This window comes from Acipenser ruthenus, chromosome 5 (genome assembly GCF_902713425.1).
Source record: "Acipenser ruthenus chromosome 5, fAciRut3.2 maternal haplotype, whole genome shotgun sequence".
Classification (NCBI taxonomy): Eukaryota; Metazoa; Chordata; class Actinopteri; order Acipenseriformes; family Acipenseridae; genus Acipenser; species Acipenser ruthenus.
The window spans coordinates 22,413,123-22,438,036 of NC_081193.1; the positions used below are offsets into that span (position 1 = coordinate 22,413,123).

Consider the following 24,914-nt stretch of genomic DNA (forward strand, 5'->3'; position numbering starts at 1 on the left):
TCAGACATCTTTTCCTGGTTACCATGGGAACAATCTTACCTGGAAGTTAAAAGACAGGGAGACCTTCTGTATTCTTTCATTTATCTTTCTCATATGCAAATGATTCATAACATTTATAACCGCATGTTACGAGAGCACAAGATTGGTCAACACAATATATAACAATTGTTTGGAGTGCAGTACATGATTAGTAAATTAATTATTATCCCTGCTGGTTACATTTTCTTAAGTTCTCAAGGAACTAACCTGGTTATTTTATAAATTGAGTTTGTTTTTTTTTGTTTGTTTGTTTTTTTCTTCCCAGGCCACATCATCAGAGGTCCTGTGGAAGACACAGATCCTAGCAGTTTTTCCTCAGAAATGGTATGCCAGCCCTTTTTGTTTTCTTTTTCTTTTGAATAATATTAGGGTTTCATTTACAGAGTACCTGTCATCAGCTATCTAGCAGGATTGTGGAAATAAAAGGGAAATACGTAACCAATACAACCAGTGAGTGGCAAAGCCATGAGTTTATACCAGGCCTTCTTAACACATGTGGTAAGTTGTTATAACATAGTGAACCACGTTTGGATGTTGTTTAATAGTTCATATTAATGGATAGATATAATAATAAATAATATACTTTAGAAATAAACAACAATTAAATAACTAAAAACTATATTTTTAAAAGATGTAATAACTGCCTTTATTTTTGTTTTTTTTCCCCAGTCCTTACAGTCAAAATATCCAGTTCAAGACACAGGCACACCAAAAGGTAAGGAGGATCTTGTAATATTCTCAGCAATATTCTTTGTAATTCTTGTTGTTCCTAAACCATCTATCACATCTGCCAAAAATTCAGGACATGTCATAATTTAGGAAAAAAAAAGGTATTTTTTAAATAAATGTGTATAAATAAAAAAATAAACAAAAAGCACTGTAGTAGGATGTTTTGAATAATACTGAAATTCTAGTAATAATAATAATCATCATTTTGAAAACATTAAGTGTTAATCTTACAAATTATCAACTATTCTTAATAATAATAATAATAATAATAATAATAATAATAATAATAATAATAATAATAATAATAAACCCCGATTAAAGCAGGGAATCAATGAGTTTATGTTTATTAATCAGTGAACGTTTCATGCTGTATTGCACACTGGTGTGCAAAAAAAAAAAAAAATCCCTTTCGAACACTGATCAAGCCTGTAGGAGCCTCGTAGGAGGCTCGATCATTGTTTTTTGTAATACCAAGCAAGCCCAAATTTCCCACCAACTGCATCAGCAGCACTGGTATACTGTATTGTAACACTGCATGAAAATAAACAGGCTCACACAGGCAGTGTTCATCCAAACTGTTTATTGTGAACACAGGTAAAATAAAATAAAAAGAAAAGGACCACTGTCAGCCGTGGATCACGGCAAAGGAATAATAATAATAAAATACCTGTTTCAAATTGATTACCATAGAATATGTTCTTGTGTGAGTATATATTTATATTAAACCTTTTTTTTTTCAAAATAGTGTTATTCAAGGATATGTCAAACTGTATAGCAGAGTACGTGTAGTAATACAATATGTTTTAAAAAGAGTCTGCCGAGGCTGTCGTTAGTTTAGACTTGACTGTAGAAAGCGTTCAATAACTCCTAGTTATCAACAGCATTTTGCTGTCGTTCACTCTTATGAATAGCAGGTTGACGCTCAGGAGCAATGAAAACGTTATGCTAATGAGGTAATCGTTAACCTTTCAAATTCGTTAAAAACATGCCTTCATAGATGAAAATCGCTGGGGCTTAACGACGCATCTGAATGATCTCTTATGAATAGCAACTGCCGTTAAATAGGCGGCTGTGGACGAAATCTGATCGTGTGCTCCTGTTTTCTCATTTCGACGGGTTAACCCGTTATGAATAGACCCCCTAGTGCCTAATTCTGCAACTATCTCTTGCTTATATGATATAGGTGTGAAACTGAGGTCTGCCTATACTGCATGTGAATTAGTGATCAATCCCAGAAATTAATTAATCTCACAACCCAGCATTAATTTCTAATTAAAGGATATTGGTTGTATTTAAAGCATTTGGATACAAATGAACTGATTTGTATTTATTTAGGGCTTTAGGAAATGTAAATTTACATCCCTGTGAAAAATGGATTTTCTTTAATCATTATTAATCAGAATTGAGTGTAATGTAATGTACAGTATAAGTATCATTTTTATATAGGTTTAAATTATATTTTTAACTATTTTAGTAATGCATCCATTTTGAAGGTTATCCTGTGTAGGCAATACCACAGAATCTAAAAATGTTGTCCAGTTTATATATACAGTACTGTGCAAAAGTTTTAGGCAGGTGTGAAAAAATGCTGTAAAGTAAGAATGCTTTCAAAAATAGACATGTTAATAGATTATATTTATCAATTAACTAAATGCAAAGTGAGTGAACAGAAGAAAAATCTAAATCAAATCCATATTTGGTGTGAACACCCTTTGCCTTCAAAACAGCATCAATTCTTCTAGGTACACTTGCACACAGTTTTTGAAGGAACTTGGCAGGTAGGTTGGCCCAAACATCTTGGAGAACTAACCACAGTTCTTCTGTGGATTTAGGCAGCCTCAGTTGCTTCTCTCTCTTCATGTAATCCCAGACAGACTCGATGATGTTGATATCAGGGCTCTGTGGGGGTCATACCATCGCTTCTAGGACTCCTTATTCTTCTTTACGCTGAAGATAGTTCTTAATGACTTTCGCTGTATGTTTGGAGTCGTTGTCATGCTGCAGAATAAATTTGGGGCCAATCAGATGCCTCCCTGATGGTATTGCATGATGGATAAGTATCTGCCTGTACTTCTCAGCACTGAGGAGACCATTAATTCTGACCAAATCCCCAACTCCATTTGCAGAAATGCAGCCCCAAACTTGCAAGGAACCTCTACCATGCTTCACTGTTGCCTGCAGACACTCATTCGTGTACCGCTCTCCAGCCCTTCGGCGAACAAACTGCCTTCTGCTACAGCCAAATATTTCAAATTTTGACTCATCAGTCCAGAGCACCTGCTGCCATTTTTCTGCACCCCAGTTCCTGTGTTTTCGTGCATAGTTGAGTCGCTTGGCCTTGTTTCCACGTCGGAGGTATGGCTTTTTGGCCGCAAGTCTTCCATGAAGGCCACTTCTGACCAGACTTCTCCGGACAGTAGATGGGTGTACCAGGGTCCCACTGTTTTCTGCCAATTCTGAGCTGATGGCACTGCTGGACATCTTCCGATTGCGAAGGGAAGTAAGCATGATGTGTCTTTCATCTGCTGCAGTAAGTTTCCTTGGCCGACCACTGCGTCTACGGTCCTCAACGTTGCCCGTTTCTTTGTGCTTCTTCAAAAGAGCTTGGACAGCACATCTGGAAACCACTGTCTGCCTTGAAATTTCTGCCTGCAAGAGACCTTGCTGATGCAGTATAGCTACGTTGTGTCTTGTTGCTGTGCTCAGTCTTGCCATGGTGTATGACTTTTGACAGTAAACTGTCTTCAGCAACCTCACCTTGTTAGCTGAGTTTGGCTGTTCCTCACCCAGTTTTATTCCTCCTACACAGCTGTTTCTGTTTCAGTTAATGATTGTGTTTCAACCTACATATTGAATTGATGATCATTAGCACCTGTTTGGTATAATTGTTTAATCATACACCTGACTATATGCCTACAAAATCCCTGACTTTGTGCAAGTGTACCTAGAAGAATTGATGCTGTTTTGAAGGCAAAGGGTGGTCACACCAAATATGGATTTGATTTAGATTTTTCTTCTGTTCACTCACTTTGCATTTAGTTAATTGATAAATATAATCTATTAACATGTCTATTTTTGAAAGCATTCTTACTTTACAGCATTTTTTCACACCTGCCTAAAACTTTTGCACAGTACTGTATATATATATATATATATATATATATATATATATATATATATATATATATATATATATATATTAGTATTAAAAGGGAAGTAGTAGGAGGAATAAGAATGCAATCTGCCCAAACCAAGACGAGTGTAGTGAAATAGACTGATTTCATGCGGTGTCACTGGCTGCATTTTAGAAACATTGGAGTAGCAGAGTGGTGTGAATGAGAGTGTGTGGCTGTATATATTTATTTATGTTTGTAAAACAAGCACTCATTCTTTATCTTTATCTAGAGAAATATTGTCCTAAAACCTCTTCCACAATATCGTGGCTAGGGATTGTAATATAACAATGTAATGTTTAATTATGCAATTGTTTCAACTGGGATGTTAAATTAGGCCAGCCCGCCTGGTATCTAGTTGAACCTCGGTCACTGTCCTTTACCATCTCACCGGAAGATGCCTAAGCATTAGATGAAATGAGGATCACAGCTCATGTTTTCTGTGATATCCAGGAAGATATATTTTAATCTCATCAGATTTGCATGATCCTTAGCATGTTCCACAGGGTTCAAGCCTCTTACACAAGGGCCTAGGGTAGTTGTAAATTGATATCATTTTGAATTATTCCACTGTGACAACCCTGTTTGTGTCACTCTGGTACGATTGCTTTATTCCATGCAGGGAAAAACCCTTGGGTCGTCACTGCATTGTTTACCTATTTCTGGATATTGCTTGTTTCACAGATGCCTTAGATGAAGTTACACTGCAATTAGCTTCGGTTAACCTAATATCCCAGCCGGGCAGAATAAGACAGGTAAGAAATGTACACTGTTGTTGCTCTTAAAGAGGTTGGAGGAGTGGGGGGAGGGTACACAAATACCATGTTCTGTTTACACAGGCAGCGTTATCTGTGGCTGAAAGGTTGGCAGAATGTTAACGAATGAAACCAAAAATGACTAACGCAATCTAAAGAGCCGGAACAACATGAGTAAATATTAAACTGCATTTAATAACCCCTATCAACTTCTAAAGGGGAAGTAACCAAGGCTTTATAAACTCTCATTAGCATAACGACATTCTCACAAGTCACTCATTGTTCGTCTGTTGACCATTGAGTTTTCCAGACTTGTAATGACTATGGCTCGGATGAAGTCCATTTATCCTGCCTCAGTGCTATAAATTTGATATACAGTTGGTTTTCTTTCTCCATTCACTTCCCGTGTACCTAGCTCAGCTGGGGTTTAACTGCCTATTAATTAAACAGGAAGATAACTTGTTTGGCTCTGGCAAGAAAAATGCAGAAAAATTAAAAGATCTACGGCGGCGCTAAATGATGTTAATGCTTCATATTTTTAGAATGCCAGAGAACATTCCCCTGATCTACAGGCACATTAGCATCTAGGGAACATGTGGTGGGTTCCTCCCAACAGCCTTCTGTGATTTGAACTTAAAGCCCTGTTCACACTTGAATTTTTATACCAGTATCGTTTTGGAACAGAATTGCAATGTCTGTTCACACTGGCGTCGTTTTGCTATAACCCAGTCAAGAGCACGTTTCCTACCAGCACAGTTGTGATATGACATGGAACAGATCATGTGTTGACGGGTGGATTGGAACAACAACAGAATGGATGAGTCTGAGGCATCCGCAGTACGCTTACACCAGAGATATTGCCAAGATTCTCAACTCCTTTTACTTCTGTCCGGCTTGTTTGATTTATTTATTGTTGTGTTGTTTTTTTTGGTTTTTTTTATATATATTTACAGATAGGTTACAATAGCAAATGATCAAAGTGAAATTTGAATAAATGGTTAAAAACTTATAAAAACTGACAGCTAATAAATCCAAGTATTATAATTGCACCTGTCTGTATTTGCACCTGTCTGCGTGAAATGCTCCTTTCTGTTTTCTGCGCATGCGCCATATCTGGTGCTGTGTTCAGAAAAGTGTATTTTTCATATAGATTACGGCATGTCATCATTACCACGGGTTGTGTTTTTCGTCAAGACACCCTGGGCAAGTTTTTTTATATTTTAAAACATCAATAAAATAAGCTCAAAGAAGCTGAATCCGACAGCGCTCCTTTGACTCAATAGAAAATCTTCTCCCGAGCTCTCTGTATATCTTTAACAGGGGAGATCTGTGCTGACTGTTTGGCACATGCGTGGTTCTGCAGGAAGACGGCAGCAACCCGTAAGATCCGCCTGTCAGTCATGGCAATGACATGGAGAGGTGGGACGAGGGTGTGTGGTCTCTCCCTTTCTCTGAATGTTTGGGAGGCGGGCCTTGGAGGATTGCTGGGCCTATAAAATAACACTGTTGTTCCCTCAGGTTGGCCCCTATAGGATGACAAACGAGCAAGTGGAAGCTCTATTGCAGGACCGAGAACGGCCGGAGAATATAAATATATATAGGGGTAGCGGAGAAACCGTGGGCAGGCCCCAAAAGTATAGACCATAGTCTGAGGGGACGCTGACCCAGACCGTGCGGGTAGCGACGGTCGGGGAAACGCTGCAGAGTGCAGCACCTTTATTTTGTAGTTTTATTAGTAGAGTTTTGTTTTCCCTTTTACTTTGTGCCTTTTGTTTTCATCATTATTTTGAGCACTTGTATGTGCACTGGACTGTATACCGGTATTGGTAATCCTGTGGTCCTGACTACTGTTGTCAGTATTCAGGCCTTGGACAACAGCACCCTCTGCAGGTAAACATAAGTCAGTGCACCTGAGCAGCGTTACAAATAAAATTTTGTCTCCTGTCTGTCAGTGAATTGCCCACCACCCTTCCACAATATCCCACAAACCTTTGCGTGCAGCGTGACAGTCACCATAGAGAATCAGTGGAGTTTTATCTTGTGTATACAGAATATCTCTGAGTGTATCGATATCAACCAGCTTAGACGTGGACAGGTATATCGCAACAGTGTCGGTTTTGTACAGGTGCTGCAAAGTGAGACAGAAAGTGTTATCATATCGGTATATTCTAAACCCGAAACAAATGTTAACAGTATTGTTACGATACAAGTGTGAACAGGGTGTCAATTAATTAGGTTCATACAAAAGATAATGTCCAGCCACAATTATCATCAGCATTTGCAATGTAGTTTTTCTATAGAAAATGTATACTTTTATATAGTAAAATAAAGTATTACAATAAAATAGCAGTAAGTCTAATTAATAGAACAGCAATATAATGCAATTAATGGATACATTTAATAGTATAAAAAGGTATTAGGAATGATACCTGGAACTAGCACTTTTTTTTATCAATCGGTGTATTCAGGTTTGATAAATCATATGATCAAATTGATCACATGGCAGCCTACTTGTAATAAAATAGAGCTCTTTTCTATTCCATACTGTAGTGACCGCTAGTACAATGCTGTCAAGGACTATGCTGTCATGGTGCCAAAAGGAGAAAAAGACGGTTGCAAAGTCCTTGTGACTCACTAACTGAACTGTTGCATCACAATGCAAGTTTTTACATTACATTCCTTGACCCCACTCCTAGAAGTGTGCTGTAAATGAAGCAGCCTGTAAATTTGCTTGTAGTAAGTCAATAGTGAATCAGTGCATGGTGATGAAAGCACAGTTTAGTAATAATCATTTTAGATTTGCATTATCGTGGTCCACTGATTTTTATATATGGCAACTGTTCATTAAATAAGTATTTTATCTTGCAGCCTGAAGACAGTGAGAGCCAGTACATTTACACTGGACATATATCAACAGAAGGTAAATACAACTTTTGCTGTACAGTACTGTCCCAGCCAGCAATTATGCTTTCTAACTGGATTCTACTCCAAATGTCTATCACATCTCTATTTAAAACAGTAAACGTATGTTGTGATTGCAATGACTGAAGCCCAACACAATCAGATATGCAAATGTAGGGGACCACTGTGGTGACCCTGGAAGTAGTTCAGTACCTGGTTAAAGGCATAATTTTTTTTTTGCTGCCGTTCCTTAGCTTCATGGTCATTTTCAGTGCTTCCCTTGCATGTTCCTGTTAGAGCTTTTCATGCTTTCTGTTCTGTACAGAGAAACCCCTCTCCAATCACTGTGTAACAACCTAGCACATGTTTTCTACTATTATAACAAGCTTGATTTGCATAAAGAAGAAAAAACATTGAGTGAAAAGCAGCACTTGATTTTAAAGGTGTGGTATCCGAAGCATAATCAACAAGTACAGAGAAACCTCATCTATAATTGACAAACCCAGCACTGGAAGACCCAAAAAGCTGTCTAACAAGGATGAGTAATACTTGATGACAATATCCTTAAGGAATGGAAAGAAGACAAGCATTGAATTGACAGCAGAACTGGCAGAAGGCACAGGTGTCATCCATCCATCAAAAGTCCAAAGCACCTTTGACCATTGTTCCATAGTCTAATTTCTGTGTTTGTGTGCATATTTTAGCCTTTTAGCCTTGTTCCCCTTTCTTAACAGAGGTATTCTTACTGCAACACATCCTTTAAGTCCTGATTTCAAGAGTAACCTTTGTACTGTTGATTTGATGGACAACACCACCTGTGTCTTCTGCCAGTTCTGTTGTCTGTTGCAAGTCAAGGTTGTTGTAGTAGTAGAAAACACTAGTGGGGACTTTGAGTAAATTGTTAATGCTCATAATTCATCAGAGTAGAAAAATACAACATGTCTAAGACTTTTGCACAGCAGTGTGTGTATAATCTCCAGTCTGTACCAAAGATATGTACAGCTTCTATACATTAACTATTGTTAAAATACACTTTTGTACAGCACTGTGTGTGTGTGTATGTGTGTATATATATATATATAGTAACTGAGCTTCACTCACTCCCAGTCGTTCGCCCCTTTAAAAACATGACCCAACCCACAGGCATTTACAATGACGAGGCCAACTGCCAAAACAATAAAGCAATTAACAAATAATATTCAGTTTCACGTGGAGCCAGGTTCGTTACCTGTGTCGTCATCGTCCCCCCCCCCCCCCCCACCTCTCCTACTGTGCTGCAATATATTTGAACTATTTTCCTTTTTTTGTCTTCTCTGCACAGATAGCCCATGTGAGAAATGCTGCTGCTCATCTTTGCCCTCCACCCCTCCTCCTATGATCAGTGACTTAATGAACGATGAAGACTTGCTGTACAAGCTGCAGCTAAAGCTGGACACCCACCACCCCACCGTCAAAAACTGGAGGAACTTTGCCAGCAAGTGGGGCATGAGCTATGACGAGCTGTGCTTCCTGGAGCACCGGCCACAGCAGAGCCCCACCCTGGAGTTCTTGTTGCGGAACAGCGAGAAGACAGTGGAGCAGCTGATAGACCTCTGCAAGCTCTACAGGAGGATTGACGTCCTTAAGGTGCTGCAGCTCTGGGTTGAAAAAGACTGGCCGAAGAGATGGCACCAAACCTATTAGCTAGATAGAAGCTCATCCTTGTTTGTGATCTATAGACTGCTTCATGTCAATTGTTGGCGTCTTGCTTGGTTTTTTTGTTTGTTTGTTTGTTTTTTAGTCCCAAACTTTAAAAATAGAATTTCTACTTTTTAATATTTGCAGGGAGGGGGGTTCTGGACAGATATTTCCCATCTGCACTTATTAAAGTGTATGAAACCATTGGTCTTGCTATTCAATGCCTGTACTAAATTTTACGATATTTAAGTTTTTTTTTTTTTCATGTTGATTAAACCAGTAGTGTTACTGGGCTCAGCTTCCAATGGGGGTAATAAAAACAAGCCAAGGATGGTAGTTTCTATGGTACAGGAATGTAGGCTGCTGTGCTACAGTAGTTGAACTTGCTAGTATTTTTCCAGCATTTGGTTAGTTTAGTGCTACCTTTTCTGATTTGGGCCAAGCTGTAAGACACAGTCAGGGACTGTTATCTGAAAGCAGTACCCGGGACATGTATTCAATTGCCTTTTTACATATACCGTGTGGTATATAATTTCAAACGTTTGTAAAGACAGGAAGTCATTGATGAGACTACACTGCACCTTGTCTTTTTATAGTGATGTGGATGAAAATGTGAGCTTTAATGAAGGGGTGCACAGGATCAGACTGTGACACAGAGTGACTGTGAAAGAACCAATAGCTGCTCTTGTCCTTTCTCTGCCTGCAGCTGTAAGTACTAGGCATTGAAGTTTAAAGCGAGCTACAGTAGGGTAAAGGGGGAAAAAATGTTTATGAAAATGAATGTACAGTAATGCAAAAATATAAATATATTTTAAGTAGGGGATTTTAGCATTACTTTTAATGATTGTAAACTTTTCCGGTTTTTGCTAGCTTTGCGTCTAATTTCTCTTTGCAGTTAAATTTTGCATTTACCACTAAATGGTGCTTCCTTGAAATGCACCCTTCTCCTCATTCAGTGCATGCAGGTTCACAACTCTACAGTTCTGAGTTTAATTAAGTATTCTCTCACAACCACATGGCACCGTGGATATCATACCTACACGTACAACTTAGTGTTTGTGTGTGATTCTTACACTCACTCATGCCTAAGCTGGTCTTTTTCCTGCCTGACCATCGTGCAGTATGCTGTAATTTTCATTAAGAACATGGATGGAAAAAATTTACAAAAAAATAATGACTCTGAGCAAGCCAGTGGATCAGCAATTATACAATGAAGAGCTGCCTTTCCTGCATCGAGCTGCCTGACATACACACACCACATCTTCCAAGTAAACAACATCAACATCTGAATAATGCATTAGTGGAAACCGTTGTCGACTTTATTTCGTTTTAAGTTTTACATCCATAGCAACACAGTACCGGGGCCAGCCTGATATTGTGTGATGGGTTGACAAGAACACATTTCTGCTGATGCCTTCATCCATGTACAGTGTATACCTCATTTTATTTTCGGTAAATTAAATATGCAGAAAAAATGTTTAAATGTTTATCTTTGCTGTGTATAATTCTTGAGATGGCTTAAGACATGGTTACCAAGACTAGACTCATCTTAAGACTGGTGCTTTAGACTTAAGACAGAGGGAAGGAAACCCTTCTTCGCACAGAGTGGTGAGGGTGAGTGGTGGAATGGGCTACCCAGTCATGCTGTTGAGGCACAATCACTTGGATCCTTTTAAGAACTAACTTGACAAATCAGCTACTAGGAACTAGACAAGCTTAGATAGGCCAAATGGCCTCTCATTTGTACATTTTCTTATGTTCTTTATAGAGCCCCTCTCTCCCAACCCACAACCCCTTGCTTTAATTTCACAAAAAGGTGCTTATTTAAATTAGAGATGAATTTGTGATGCTTTAGAAGAAACTGCTGAAGTTAAATAGCACTACCTTTTTTTTCAAGGCATGACTCCATTAGAGTTCCCAGGGTTTCAAGACAAGGCAGAGGATCATTTGTTTTGTGCAGCCGTATTACAGATCTGGCAGAACATCACTTTAAATTCATCCACACATGCTGTGGCTTGTCTAGATGAAGTAGAATGCAAGATTTTCTACAGGCACAGAACAAGCCGTGGGGAACACAAGGTTGCAGTGAAAGAAATTGAGTGTTAACATCACCTAGTGATACCATGCTGTCTGTATGAGTAAGCTGAGGCCTCAAACACACATTTTTATAACAGCCCTTAGTTAATTAACCATGTGATATTCACATATAGGCCTCAACAGCACACCCAATAGCAACATTTCATAATTATTTCATAATTGTGTTCCCATGCTGTGTTCTGTGCCTGTACCAACATGTAGGGACTTTATGCCACTGCCAACCCTGTATTAACCCTAGGCTGGACCAATGTAAGTAAAAATAAAAAATATAGGCCTGTCTTATTTAATTCCTAAAAGTCCTCACTTCCCCAACCCTCATAAATAAGAGAAGGATATTATTGTAAACTTGTTATTGTATCTTGGTGAATCAAACCTGCATCAGTACTTCTAAATGTGGTTGAATGTACTTGTTAAGAAACCTTTCATGAGCATGACATTAATTCAAAAATGTAATATTTAGTAATTTGGGGCTATAAACTTCAATGTGTATTGTTCTTATCCTCATACTTTTTCTTCACTCACTCATTGTGCCAGAGATGAAGATGTTTAGTGTTTTGAAAATGGGATAATCTTATAATATTTTCACTCTGGTGTCAGTTTCAGACAGAAAGAAAACAAACCAGTAAAGGATTTTGACCAAAGGATTCCTGTCATTTTATGTTGTGTTTTTTTTTTTTTTTTTTTTTTTGTGGTTATGGGCCTATATTTCTTCTAATTCCTGTAGGGATATTGATAGTATACAAAAAAAAAACATATGTTTTAAAAGCCTTTTTTACAATGCTACAAACTCTGATGAGCCGATTGTAATCTGTTTTATGCATGAATGTACTTTAAAATACACTGCCCTGTAAATGTTTGCTGAGTGCTAATCATTTCATGACTGGCTTGTGAAAAAAAAAAAAAAAAAGATTATTTAATCTGTCCTTAAGCCGATTCCTGTAACTACAGGTCTTGTATAATCATGTTTTGGATGATTATTAATTACCATGCCTGAAATGTGTAAATACTTTGGTAATGGAAGATAATTGGTAAGATATACATGTCACAGAATACACTCATATAAATCTCCTCTGCATGCTTGGCTTGCTCACTTGTCTTTGAAAACATGTATCCTCATGAAAACAGATAGCTGAACTGGGCTTTTCTGTCTGCCTAAACAAAACAGAAGTCCAGACTTTTAGGCAACTAAGCAGTTTTGAACATGTGAAAAAAATTTGAGTGGATTAAGTGGTCGGTCAGAAAAACAGTCTTCAAAAACTTGTTTTGCGGGTCCAAATACTGATTTCAGAAGAAAATACACAAGAGAAACTACGTTTAAAAAAAAAAAACTTTTATTGGATACCTTTGTAAAAGATATGAGTGTTACACATATACAGAAACCCAACACAAAAATTTCCCTTCATTTAAAATATATTATGCTACTATGAGGCACTATTCACAAATAGTTAACTCATGAATTACTTTAAAACTTGATTTTATTCTCCATGAATCTGTTATTGATTGGTGTTAAAAAAAATTGCTAACAATCATCAATAATAAATAGCAAACCTATTGACATACATAGCTTATTAATCCTTCATTGATAGTGTGAATGAAATTTTACATGATTGGGATACATTTCAGACATACAGAAAAATATTACTTATTTATATTACTACTGGCACTCATTTGAAATATATATATATATATATATATATATATATATATATATATATATATATATATATATATATATAATATGTTGTAGCGTGCACGGGGGAAGGCAGCAGTAGGGTTGGTAGGTGACGTAATCACACACAGAAACATAAGCCTGATATACGCTCCTTGCAAAGGAGCTGGCTCTTTTGTACAGCGGTATCGGCGCTGTGCTTTAGTGTGACAGGTCCCGGGTTTGCGCCTGCCCCCCGTCTGTGTGTGGATTGCCTTGCCCTGTGTGATGCACCTGCCTGTGGGAACCGAGATCGCTACAATATATATATATATATATATATATAAAATTAGAGGTCGGCACAAGCAGAAAATCCAGAACCGGGTACCCAGATCTTTTTCGGGTAAAGATTAAAACATTTTTTACATATATTATTGTTTTAAGTACATGATACATATTTAAACACTATATTAGTACACATACATTCAGTCCCTGTAGACATGTGTAACCTTTTTCATTACTGGAAACATCGAAATAATAATAATAATAATAATAATAATAATAATAATAATACATTCATTGCTCGTTTCTTGTAAAGACGCCGACATATCTGAATTTTGTTCATCGCTGTTTTCTTTTTAAACTTATCCAATGACATGAAAGGCTGCGTTGTTTTATTCATCGGTGCACTGCATCGCTGAGTCGGAAGTGACATCTCTTGGCGCTCATCGGTGCGGGGCATTTAACAACGACAGTTTGGTGAATCAATACGGCTGATGATATTGCTGCTGTTGCTCTAGGCTGTGGTTGACTTGTGTGAGGTTGATCGCATGCTATTATTAGACTGGTGGGAAGGTTGACAGCCAAATAACAAAGTATGTTGAAATTACATTGTGCAAAAAACCGAAAGTCCAAGGATATGTTCAAAAACGTTGTGACTACAAAATAGAAAGCTTATTGGGACGAACTAAGAACTTTAAGCCTTATTATCTCTGTTAAGGTTTAGTTGTCTTTAATCAACTAATATTATAGGGATATTAGGGCTAGGTTGTTACATTAAAAACGTATGTAGAAAGCAACTAGCCTGCATTTGTAAATATTTATAAATATTAATATATTAATAGATACACTTTCAAATACAGTAAGCACCAGGCAAAATAATTTGTTATTTTCCTCTGTGAAATTAGCGGGGTATGGGATTTGTAGTTTTTAATGTATGATTAACAGTGGGCAGTGGACACCAATAAACTACATTCCCAGAGTACATTACGATTGAGCTATTAGAGTTTAGATTTGTGTTTTTTTTTATTTTTTATTTTACGTTTGTTTATATTTACAAAAAAGGAAAAAAAAATGTTAGCGTTAAAAACAGTAACATCTTTTCAATGTTAGGTTTAGGCTTCTGGGATTTGACCGTCATATGCCATTTGAAAATGTACAGATGATGACCAATCACTAGACAAATGACAAGTCAAGTTCTGGCAAACGTAATTTGGAGGATGTAGATGGAGATGTACTGCCTTCCGTGGTTATATCTGCTGAACCTTTCTTACTGCCAAAACCGAGAAAATCTGAAAAGCTGAAGGAATTTGATCTGTCATCTTGAACGACATCAGTACTGCTACTAAACCTTGGGAGTAAATTCTTGTCTATGACTGGACTGTCAACTTCAGCTTCAGGTACAGCCTTGTTTACTTTAAAAGTACCCCTTGTAATTTGACCATCTGCACTAGTATTTACTTTTGGACCACTGACATCCACCTCTAAATCTGGGACCTGGCCTTTAATAATTGGTCCAGATATTCCTAGATCACTTTTCATTTTTGGTGATTGAAGACTGAAGTCTGCTTTAGGAGCTGAGACTTTGGGCCCTGAATAATTAACATTTGGACCATTAATATCCCCTTTAATTTGGGGTATTTTCAAGTTAAGGTCTACATCTGGAGCATCAAGTGATGACAAATTGAGCTTTGGCCCTTTAATATCTGCATCAGGTAAATTTACATTTACATTTTGTGCTTTTAGATCACTTACTCTGGTTGTTTTAAGATTCACATCTGGTGACTTGAGCTTTGCATCCATATCAAGCTCTTTATTTCTTCCAAAGGTGGGAAATTTTATTTTTGGAAATTTGTATTTTCCCTCTGGACTTTCAACATCAAAATCTGGGCTATTCATGTCAAAGTTTGGTCCTTTCAGATCACCTTGTAACTTTGGAGCAGATAGGTCTCCTTTAAGGTTGGGTGCATTAAGATCAGGTCCAGATAAAGACAATTCTGGCATGTTAAACTTCTTGCCTTTCATATTAGCATTAGGTAAGTCAACATCTACTTTTGGACCCTTAATGCCACCTATGTTAGGAGCATTAACATCAAAATTTGCGCCTTTGATGTCACCTTTAAGGGTAGGTGTATCAATTTCCCCCTTTACATTGAGGTCAGCATCCCCAGTATACATTTTAGGAAAGCTAAATGGTAATTTAAACTTTGAACCCTTCAGTTTTGGGTTAGGAACATCAAGGTCAACATCAGGAATGTTTAACCCAGCCTGTGCTGTTGGTGATTTCACATCCAGTTTCGGAGTGCTTATACCACCCTTGACTTTTGGAACTGAAACATCTACATTTGGTGTTTTGACATAAGGATCGACATTCACATCAGGTGATTTTACTTTAGGTCCTGAAAATCCAAAGGATGGGAATTTTAATTTGGGGAATTTCATTTTTCCTTCTGGGGTTCCAATTTTTACATCTGGTTTATTGATATCAACATTTGGACCTTTTACATCAAAACTAGGTCCCTTTACATCACTTTGTAGTTTTGGGCCAGAAAGATTTACGTCACCCTCGAGTTTTGGTGTTTTCAGATTTAAATTGGCATCTGGAGAAGATAGTTGAGGACCAGAAAGGTTCAGGGATGGCATATTAATCTTCGGACCTTTCAAACTTCCTTCAGGCAAATCTACTTTGGGGCCCTTTAGGTCACCTGCTATCTTTGGTGCTGTCATATTGATATCCGGCATATTCACATTTGCATCTAAATCCAAATCAGGTCCTTTCGCTTTGGGTCCTGATAGTCCAAAGTCAGGCATCTTCAAGGTCGGCATTTTGAATTTTCCTCCTGGTCCATCAAGATCAACATCTGGGGCTTTCATATCCAGCTTTGGACCTTTAAGTTCAGCCTTTGGCATATTCACATCAATATCAGGAGCACTGATTCCTCCCTTTACCTTTGGAGCCCTAATGTTTAAATCAGGAGTCTTCATGTTTGCATCCAAATCAGGCCCTTTCACTTTGGGTCCTGATAGTCCAAAGTCAGGCATATTAAAGGTCGGCATTTTGAATTTTCCTCCTGGTCCATCAAGATCAACATCTGGGGCTTTCATATCCAGCTTTGGACTCTTAAGTTCAGCCTTTGGCATATTCACATCAATATCAGGAGCACTGATTCCTCCCTTTACCTTTGGAGCCCTGATGTTTAAATCAGGAGTCTTCATGTTTGCATCCAAATCAGGTCCTTTCACTTTGGGTCCTGATAGTCCAAAGTCAGGCATATTAAAGGTCGGCATTTTGAATTTTCCTCCTGGTCCACCAAGATCAACATCTGGGGCTTTCATATCCAGCTTTGGACCTTTAAGTTCAGCCTTTGGCATATTCACATCAATATCAGGAGCACTGATTCCTCCCTTCACCTTTGGAGCCCTGATGTTTAAATCAGGAGTCTTCATGTTTGCATCCAAATCAGGCCCTTTCACTTTGGGTCCTGATAGTCCAAAGTCAGGCATCTTCAAGCTTGGCATTTTGAATTTTCCTCCTGGTCCATCAAGATCAACATCTGGGGCTTTCATATCCAGCTTTGGACCTTTAAGTTCAGCCTTTGGCATATTCACATCAATATCAGGAGCACTGATTCCTCCCTTTACCTTTGGAGCCCTGATGTTTAAATCAGGAGTCTTCATGTTTGCATCCAAATCAGGCCCTTTCACTTTGGGTCCTGATAGTCCAAAGTCAGGCATCTTAAAAGTCGGCATTTTGAATCTTCCTCCTGGTCCATCAAGATCAACATCTGGGGCTTTCATATCCAGCTTTGGACTCTTAAGTTCAGCCTTTGGCATATTCACATCAATATCAGGAGCACTGATTCCTCCCTTTACCTTTGGAGCCCTGATGTTTAAATCAGGAGTCTTCATGTTTGCATCCAAATCAGGCCCTTTCACTTTGGGTCCTGATAGTCCAAAGTCAGGCATATTAAAGGTCGGCATTTTGAATTTTCCTCCTGGTCCATCAAGATCAACATCTGGGGCTTTCATATCCAGCTTTGGACCTTTAAGTTCAGCCTTTGGCATATTCACATCAATATCAGGAGCACTGATTCCTCCCTTCACCTTTGGAGCCCTGATGTTTAAATCAGGAGTCTTCATGTTTGCATCCAAATCAGGCCCTTTCACTTTGGGTCCTGATAGTCCAAAGTCAGGCATCTTCAAGCTTGGCATTTTGAATTTTCCTCCTGGTCCACCAAGATCAACATCTGGGGCTTTCATATCCAGCTTTGGACCTTTAAGTTCAGCCTTTGGCATATTCACATCAATATCAGGAGCACTGATTCCTCCCTTTACCTTTGGAGCCCTGATGTTTAAATCAGGAGTCTTCATGTTTGCATCCAGGTCCAAATCAGGTGCTTTCACTTTGGGTCCTGATAGTCCAAAGTCAGGCATCTTAAAAGTCGGCATTTTGAATCTTCCTCCTGGTCCATCAAGATCAACATCTGGGGCTTTCATATCCAGCTTTGGACTCTTAAGTTCAGCCTTTGGCATATTCACATCAATATCAGGAGCACTGATTCCTCCCTTCACCTTTGGAGCCCTGATGTTTAAATCAGGAGTCTTCATGTTTGCATCCAAATCAGGCCCTTTCACTTTGGGTCCTGATAGTCCAAAGTCAGGCATCTTCAAGCTTGGCATTTTGAATTTTCCTCCTGGTCCACCAAGATCAACATCTGGGGCTTTCATATCCAGCTTTGGACCTTTAAGTTCAGCCTTTGGCATATTCACATCAATATCAGGAGCACTGATTCCTCCCTTCACCTTTGGAGCCCTGATGTTTAAATCAGGAGTCTTCATGTTTGCATCCAAATCAGGCCCTTTCACTTTGGGTCCTGATAGTCCAAAGTCAGGCATCTTCAAGCTTGGCATTTTGAATTTTCCTCCTGGTCCATCAAGATCAACATCTGGGGCTTTCATATCCAGTTTTGGACCTTTAAGTTCAGCCTTTGGCATATTCACATCAATATCAGGAGCACTGATTCCTCCCTTTACCTTTGGAGCCCTGATGTTTAAATCAGGAGTCTTCATGTTTGCATCCAAATCAGGCCCTTTCACTTTGGGTCCTGAGAGTCCAAAGTCAGGCATATTAAAGGTCGGCATTTTGAATTTTCCTCCTGGTCCATCAAGATCAACATCTGGGGCTTTCATATCCAGTTTTGGACCTTTAAGTTCAGCCTTTGGCATATTCACATCAATATCAGGAGCACTGATTCCTCCCTTTACCTTTGGAGCCCTGATGTTTAAATCAGGAGTCTTCATGTTTGCATCCAAATCAGGCCCTTTCACTTTGGGTCCTGATAGTCCAAAGTCAGGCATCTTCAAGGTCGGCATTTTAAATTTTCCTCCTGGTCCATCAACAGCAAGATCTGGCGCTTCTAGATTAAGCTTTGATTCTTTCAGATCTACATTAGGGCCCTTTAGTTTGATTTTTGAAGCCTCCATATTGGCACTAGGCCAATCACCATCAAAGTTAGGATGCTCCAGTTTTGGACCTTTGAGGCTTACATCTGGAGGAGACACATTGGGTCCTGACATATTTATTGAGTTGTACTTTGCATGCATGCCTCCATTCAAACGGTCCACGTGCATTCCTGGTGCTTTCACGTCTGCATTCGAAGCAGAAAAAATGTCATCACAGGAGGATGCTGTCTTCAGGTGTCGCTTGATCTTGTTGTTGAATAATTTGCTGTAGTCTGAATTCATAAGCATCTGAAAAAAAAACAAAATGGGGGCAAATTTAACACAAAAATTGGAGGATGTCATCAAATATATACTGTACTGAACCTCCTAAAGGTTAAATTGAACGTACTGCTTCAGGAGTTCTGGTGCTAAAATCAGGTGTTGCCCAGGCCACATATGGAGATTTCAGCTCATTTCTGGTATGAACCTTCATCTCCGCGTTGTAAGGCTCTGTGAGTTTCATTATCTTCAGCACGTCATCTTTCTTGAGCTTGTCAAAGTAGATGGTTGCACCAACTATCTCATCCCCTACAATAAAATATAAGGCTTGTTAGAATAAAAACTAGGATGAATAATTGCTGAAAGTAGTGCATAAAATATGCTGTCACAATGAATTGTGCAAACTTATAAACTAGTCATTTTCAAGCATGCAAACAGCAACCAGGAGTAGCCACAACAGGGGTGGTGCATTTACATGCATGAACTAATAGTTTTTCAAAATGTAAACTGAATGTGGCCTGCTGCAGGTATAATAATACAGCGCTCCCTCTATAAGGCAGAAGAAGTTAGAAGGCAATGTGGTCAGGGCTCCCACTTGCCGCACTTGTATTCCATATACCTATGGCTCTGACTACAGCGTTATGAGGGGGAGCACTCTACGAACATGAACCTAATAAACCAATATGTAAATACTGTTAAATATTTCCTTTTACCTTTCTTCAAACCAGAAGCTTCTGCAACAAAAGCATCACTAATGTTCTGTACGACAATTCCCCCTTCATCGTTTTCTTCAAGAATCAGGTGGTCTGAGAGGCTCTGGGACCTCTTTCCTCCGATCTGAACACTCTTTTAAAAAAGAAATAACAAGTTTATTTGACTGACTGCTGGGATACCCATAATAAAGATCATGTTTCTTGATTTGAGTTCGAATTTTCTTGTTTCTCAAAATGAATACAAAAATGTACATGCAAATCAAGAAATACCCACAAAAAAAGGATTGATTTTATGATTGCATTGTTACGGATTGTTTGACCAACCCATTTCCATTAATTAAATACATTTTGAGGTTCATGGAAACTTTTTTCAGTTGGTTTCTTGAGGGTTTTAGTTCTTTTTCATATGTTTCAAAGAAAACTAAAAGAAAATAAACTTAAAAAATGTCTTAAAGTCATAAAACATTCCTTCAAACAGTCCTTAAAGTTTTGTGAATTAATTTTCTATTTTACTTCTCAAGATAATGTTGATTCATTGAACAATATTGTTTAATGTATGACAGCTCTAATCAGCTCTGACCAGGTTAAAAGCAATAGTGGCACGACACAGCTGTCCACTGGAATAGGGAAATGATCTCAGAACATACCATTATCTGCCTTTAATTACAAAAACATGTCCTGAAGAAAACCTCTGGTAGAGACCTGTAAAGAAGTAAACATATATGAATGCATCTGCTACAGTATAATATAGAAAGTCAGGTATTGGTGATGGTGACAAGAATTAAAAACCATAGTGACTAAAAAATCTTATATACAAAGGGGGTTGGCTGGAAGACAATAAGTGTGTAATCAAGATTTGCTATTGGTTTTAGTGATAATGACCAGTCTGATGAATCATCCCATCTGACCTTTATTGGACCAGATGTCATTGAATTAGAATGTTTTGGGCTAGGTTCCCAGACCTTTTTGCTCCAAATACCAGATAAAGTTTTCAAACTAGTGAGAAGTAGCAGGTCTAGAATTTTAATTGGTGTTTTTTACTTTCAGAAATCCTATCACGATAATAACAATTTGGCGTAATAACAAGTTTCATTCCTTTGAAAGAATGTGTGGCACACCCCATAGTTGCTGCTAACATCAACACCTTCTCTTAAACACACTATTCTTAATGTGATGTATACAGTTTCATGGAATTAGCTGAAAGTATGATATGCAACGTGAGAGCTTTCTAAACCAGATAGCATGGCTAGGAATTGAACAACAGTAAAATATATATATTTTTTAATTCTTCTGATAACACTTTACATTAAGCGTCTCTAATTACTGTGGATTTACATAGTTGTTACTAAATACATGTGTGCTTACACATAATTACAATGTAACCTGTAACCCAGCCTGCTATTTAGTTAAAAAAATGGTTGTGAGACTTTAATCAGTGTCAGAAATACAAACAATATCAGCTAGCTGTCTACTGACTGAGCAAAGTGTCACAAAATGAAAGGTCCATAGCTACAGATTGCAAAAAAATGTCCACCTTTGTTAAGCATTCTGTGAGAAACGTATCTCATCCGATTCTATTTTTTTTGTCACGTGTTCCAGGTACATCACAAATTTTCTCATGTGTTGCCTAGAGTAAAACAAAAAAATACAAGTTCTTGGAGACGCTGAGCTTCACTAATCTTTAACCACTTACCCTTTCACTGGGTATCTTTTCATAGACAAATGTGACCTGCGTTCATTTGTGCTCCTCCAAAATGTCGAGCTACAATATTCTTTCACCCTGAGGCCACCTGAAATACCAGGACCTGTTCATTGTGGGGAACATCCCTCATGTAGAAAAGCAATGAAAGAAAGCATTGTGCTGCCTTGACAAAAGTGAATCTGTCCTGTAAACCTGCGGAGGAATGCAGCTCTTGCTTAATTATAAGTCCACTAAAGTGAGGCCCTTCACAGTGTGGTACCCCAGCACTCTCATTCCGGTAATCTGAAGTCATTTGATATGCCTTTTTAAACATATAGGAAGAGTTTGGTATGTCATACTGTGGTTAACATATTCAAGACTGAACAGCAACCCTAATCATAACAAAGGTGTCATTGCCATTTGGAGGATTCCAGGGCTTTGTAATTGGAGGCATATGCATATTGTTAAATGAAGTCATTGTCAAACATAGGCAAATGCAATTCTCAAATTAATGTTCCTTGAGCTCCCTTCAATGAGCTAGGTAACGTGGGTTGCAGGCCCGAGACTGAGAAGAGATTTGAACTTTGATTGTATGGACTCTGAATGTGCAGTTTAAGACACCACCCAGTTGCTATGTTCAAACAGTACCATTACCCAACACCAGGTGGAACAAATACGCTTCTCAGTCTCGCTATAGTATGAATAATGGAGCACATTATATTGAATGCATTTGTATGGGGATTTCACTAAGACAGCAAAAATGCACCACAAAATAAAACGTGTCTCCTTGCCTTTTCTTGTTCTTGGTTATCAGATGACTAAACAGAAAAGATTAAACTGGTTTGTCCACCTGATGTAATTTGAGAGCTAATGTTGTTGTACCCAGGTGTGGATATTTTTCTGCCACACCCACTGATTGCTATTATTGTTACTTTGTTCAGGTCTGTCATTGTAACTTAAAATGTTACTAAACCACCCCCACCACCACCACCCTATACACAAGGCTTTACAGACTAGTACAATAGGATAGTCATATGTAAGTTATATAAGGTAAAAAGGGACATAGTGTAAACTTAAATAAAAATACATATATATTGCATTCCCTTTCTGTCTTATCAGAGGAAACTATGAAAATATAGGGATACTCTTCAACTACACTGTGCTTACACTTTTGTTACACTATTTAATACTTTTAATAACAGCCAAATTAAATGATCAGGAAAATAACTCTCATGTTAAAGTATAATCAGATAACTGTGTGCTAATGTAACTGGACAGCGCTGGGTGTGAACCGGCAAAAGAGCCAGGCTCAACTGCATTCATGGTTATAGAGCTTTTAACCTCATCTCATCTCACCGACAGGGGACAGAATCTGTAACAGGAGTGCATGATGCAACACTACCTGTTACACTAAGTCCTAGTGATAATCATTACTAAATGGTAACTACACTAATATTGTTTTCAATTCAATGAATGGCAGAAACACCTTGAATATGCAGATACCTGCTGTAAGTATCCATTTGGTGACCCAATAGTTTGAGTTTCACTATATTTATATCAACAAATAAATCAATGAAAAGCTTATGGTGATTGTACTGTCCCAGTTAATTGAATACCATTTACAAAATAGATGTATGAGAATAAATAGCCATCTGTCTGGTGTTAAAGAAATCTGTGCAGCGGAAACCCTTTTCCAGGTGAATGAAGATAGAGCTATCTCTATAAACACTGTCATTGATTTAAACAATCCCTTTTATAACCACTGTACTATTACTACTGAATGTACAGTACAGGGAATGAGCATTGCCCTGTAGGTAACCAACATCTTCGCATTACTATTCAAACTAGCAGACATGCCCCAATGTCTTTGCTGAGCTAGTTTTAACCATTACAAGAGATGGGTAAAAAAAACTAGGAACACAGGCTGTCATTTGTCACACATGTTTCTTTGTAAATTTAATGCCAGTAGGATAATTTGACGTGTATTCTGCAATATATAACAAATTAACCTCTCTTTTCAAAGACAGTCAAAGCCACAGTAGGCAGTTGGAAGGTGAGTATCAGATTTTACACGTTATATATAACTGTGCAATTGTCACAAGACAGGAATGTAAAGCAATAGCTGAATAATTTGTAATTATTGCTACAATTGAGGTCAACATTATTCATCTGTTAATATATGAAATCTGAAAAACTGCATTTTAAATGGGAGAGACTTGGGAGAATGATAACATTTTTACACAGATATATATTTTTGTAAATTTGTGAATCGTTTTACCCAGAGATGTATGTATATATTAATAATACAATAAATAAGTTTACATTTATGTTTACTACTTTTCAGACACAGGGTAATGAACAGAGCCCTAAATGCCAACATACAAGTTAATAGCTGAAGATCTCCTTATAGCTATACATAAATGACTTTAAACTCTTTAAAATACATTAAATCTATTTTAGCTTTCCATGCATGCATTTTATATACCAGACAAATCATTTTGAACCTCAAACAACATTTTTGTGAGCTTTTTGACTCATACAAATTAAGTTCCCAGCTATCAACAGCCTCTGTTATCAAAGGAAGTACGCCCAACTTTGATGCACTTTGTTACCACTTAAGGCCCGAAACACTACACCATCCAAAACTGCAATTCAGTTAGCTCTAAAGATGACCCGCTCCTTAGCGTAACAAACTTGTCACTTGCTGTTACTACCTTGTGCGGTCTTTTTCATCTTTCATCTTTTTATGTAATATTCTCTAGCCATAGCCAGCACAGAGGCAGAATTCCCTTTTCAGGCTGCTGAGAGACAGCCCAGAACATACCTTCTAAAACTCAGAACAAATTCACTTTGATATACTGCACTGTATCAGGTAAAAAGCACTTTTAATTTACTGTGTCAATGTGCCGACCATTAGACGGTGTTGTCAGATCTGAAAATTTGCTCAATTGGAAGTTAAAGTCTAGTGGATGTTTCTTAATCATTAACTTAGAGGTTTTTTCTAACATTATTTACATTGCTAGAGCTCTGTTCAATACCAACACACATTGTAAACTACAGATAACACTGCACAATGAACGCATCCAAAAACATTTGTTTAGTAAAAATGATAAGGACTTGTGAAACAAAATTTTCTGAAAGTTTTCTTCCTGCCACAAATTATATTATTTTTCACCAGATGCAAATTAAAAGTTATTTAGTTTATTCATCAAGCATTTTCCTATTTAAAACACAAATCACAATAACCTTTCATAAAGACTGTAAATCACATTTAGAGATCTTGCTAGATTATATTTTGATGAAAACCTATGGCATATAACATCATTCATTTGTGTGACCATGGCTAAGCTACCAGCTATAGACTGAGAAGTAGTAGTACGTCTTACCTGTTGCAGGTTTGAAATGGTCTTGATGAGGAGCAGAGAGGTGGAGTTCACCTGCTGTTCTGTCAAATGGAGCCTCTGTCACCTAAATGACATTCCCTGGGAGCTGCCAAACCGG

The 24,914-nt window shown here is 38.0% G+C and overlaps 2 protein-coding genes across 5 annotated transcripts in view; one reads left to right on the forward strand and one right to left on the reverse strand.

The window, feature by feature from the left end:
• The window catches only part of LOC117402582 (ectodysplasin-A receptor-associated adapter protein-like), a 35,875-nt gene extending 23,427 nt beyond the window's left edge, over positions 1–12,448 (forward strand). For 2 of the 3 annotated variants that reach the window (XM_034003892.3, XM_034003891.3), the window contains exons 2-6: positions 305–363; positions 709–754; positions 4,626–4,696; positions 7,565–7,616; positions 8,919–12,448. In XM_034003892.3, the coding sequence (XP_033859783.1) occupies positions 305–363; positions 709–754; positions 4,626–4,696; positions 7,565–7,616; positions 8,919–9,280 (590 nt within the window). In that variant the 3' untranslated portion in view covers positions 9,281–12,448. Of the gene's footprint in view, positions 1–304; positions 364–422; positions 538–708; positions 755–4,625; positions 4,697–7,564; positions 7,617–8,918 lie in introns of all 3 variants that reach the window. The other variant, XM_059023826.1, reaches the window with a different exon arrangement.
• A 236-nt stretch (positions 12,449–12,684) lies between these two features.
• LOC117402417 (neuroblast differentiation-associated protein AHNAK-like) lies at positions 12,685–24,914 on the reverse strand. 2 transcript variants are annotated; one of them, XM_059023823.1, is made up of 6 exons: positions 24,800–24,862; positions 21,267–21,359; positions 20,380–20,434; positions 19,733–19,865; positions 19,150–19,328; positions 12,685–19,049 (listed from the first exon to the last, which is right to left on the reverse strand). In XM_059023823.1, the coding sequence occupies exons 3-6, from the start codon at positions 20,380–20,382 to the stop codon at positions 14,475–14,477; spliced, it is 4,890 nt and encodes a 1,629-aa protein (XP_058879806.1). In that variant the 5' UTR covers positions 20,383–20,434; positions 21,267–21,359; positions 24,800–24,862; the 3' UTR covers positions 12,685–14,474. The 2 variants fall into 2 exon arrangements, with proteins under 2 accessions (XP_058879806.1, XP_033859421.3); XM_034003530.3 differs by lacking the exon at positions 21,267–21,359 and having other exon boundaries at positions 24,800–24,914.

Excerpts from the sequence above, each read along its gene's own strand:
- LOC117402417 (XM_034003530.3), bottom strand. Across the intron at positions 19,329-19,732 it reads AGCTTCTGGTTTGAAGAAAG|GGGATGAGATAGTTGGTGCA; the intron begins GTAAAAGGAAAT and ends ATTTTATTGTAG. Across the intron at positions 19,050-19,149 it reads GCACCAGAACTCCTGAAGCA|ATGCTTATGAATTCAGACTA; the intron begins GTACGTTCAATT and ends TTTTTTTTTCAG.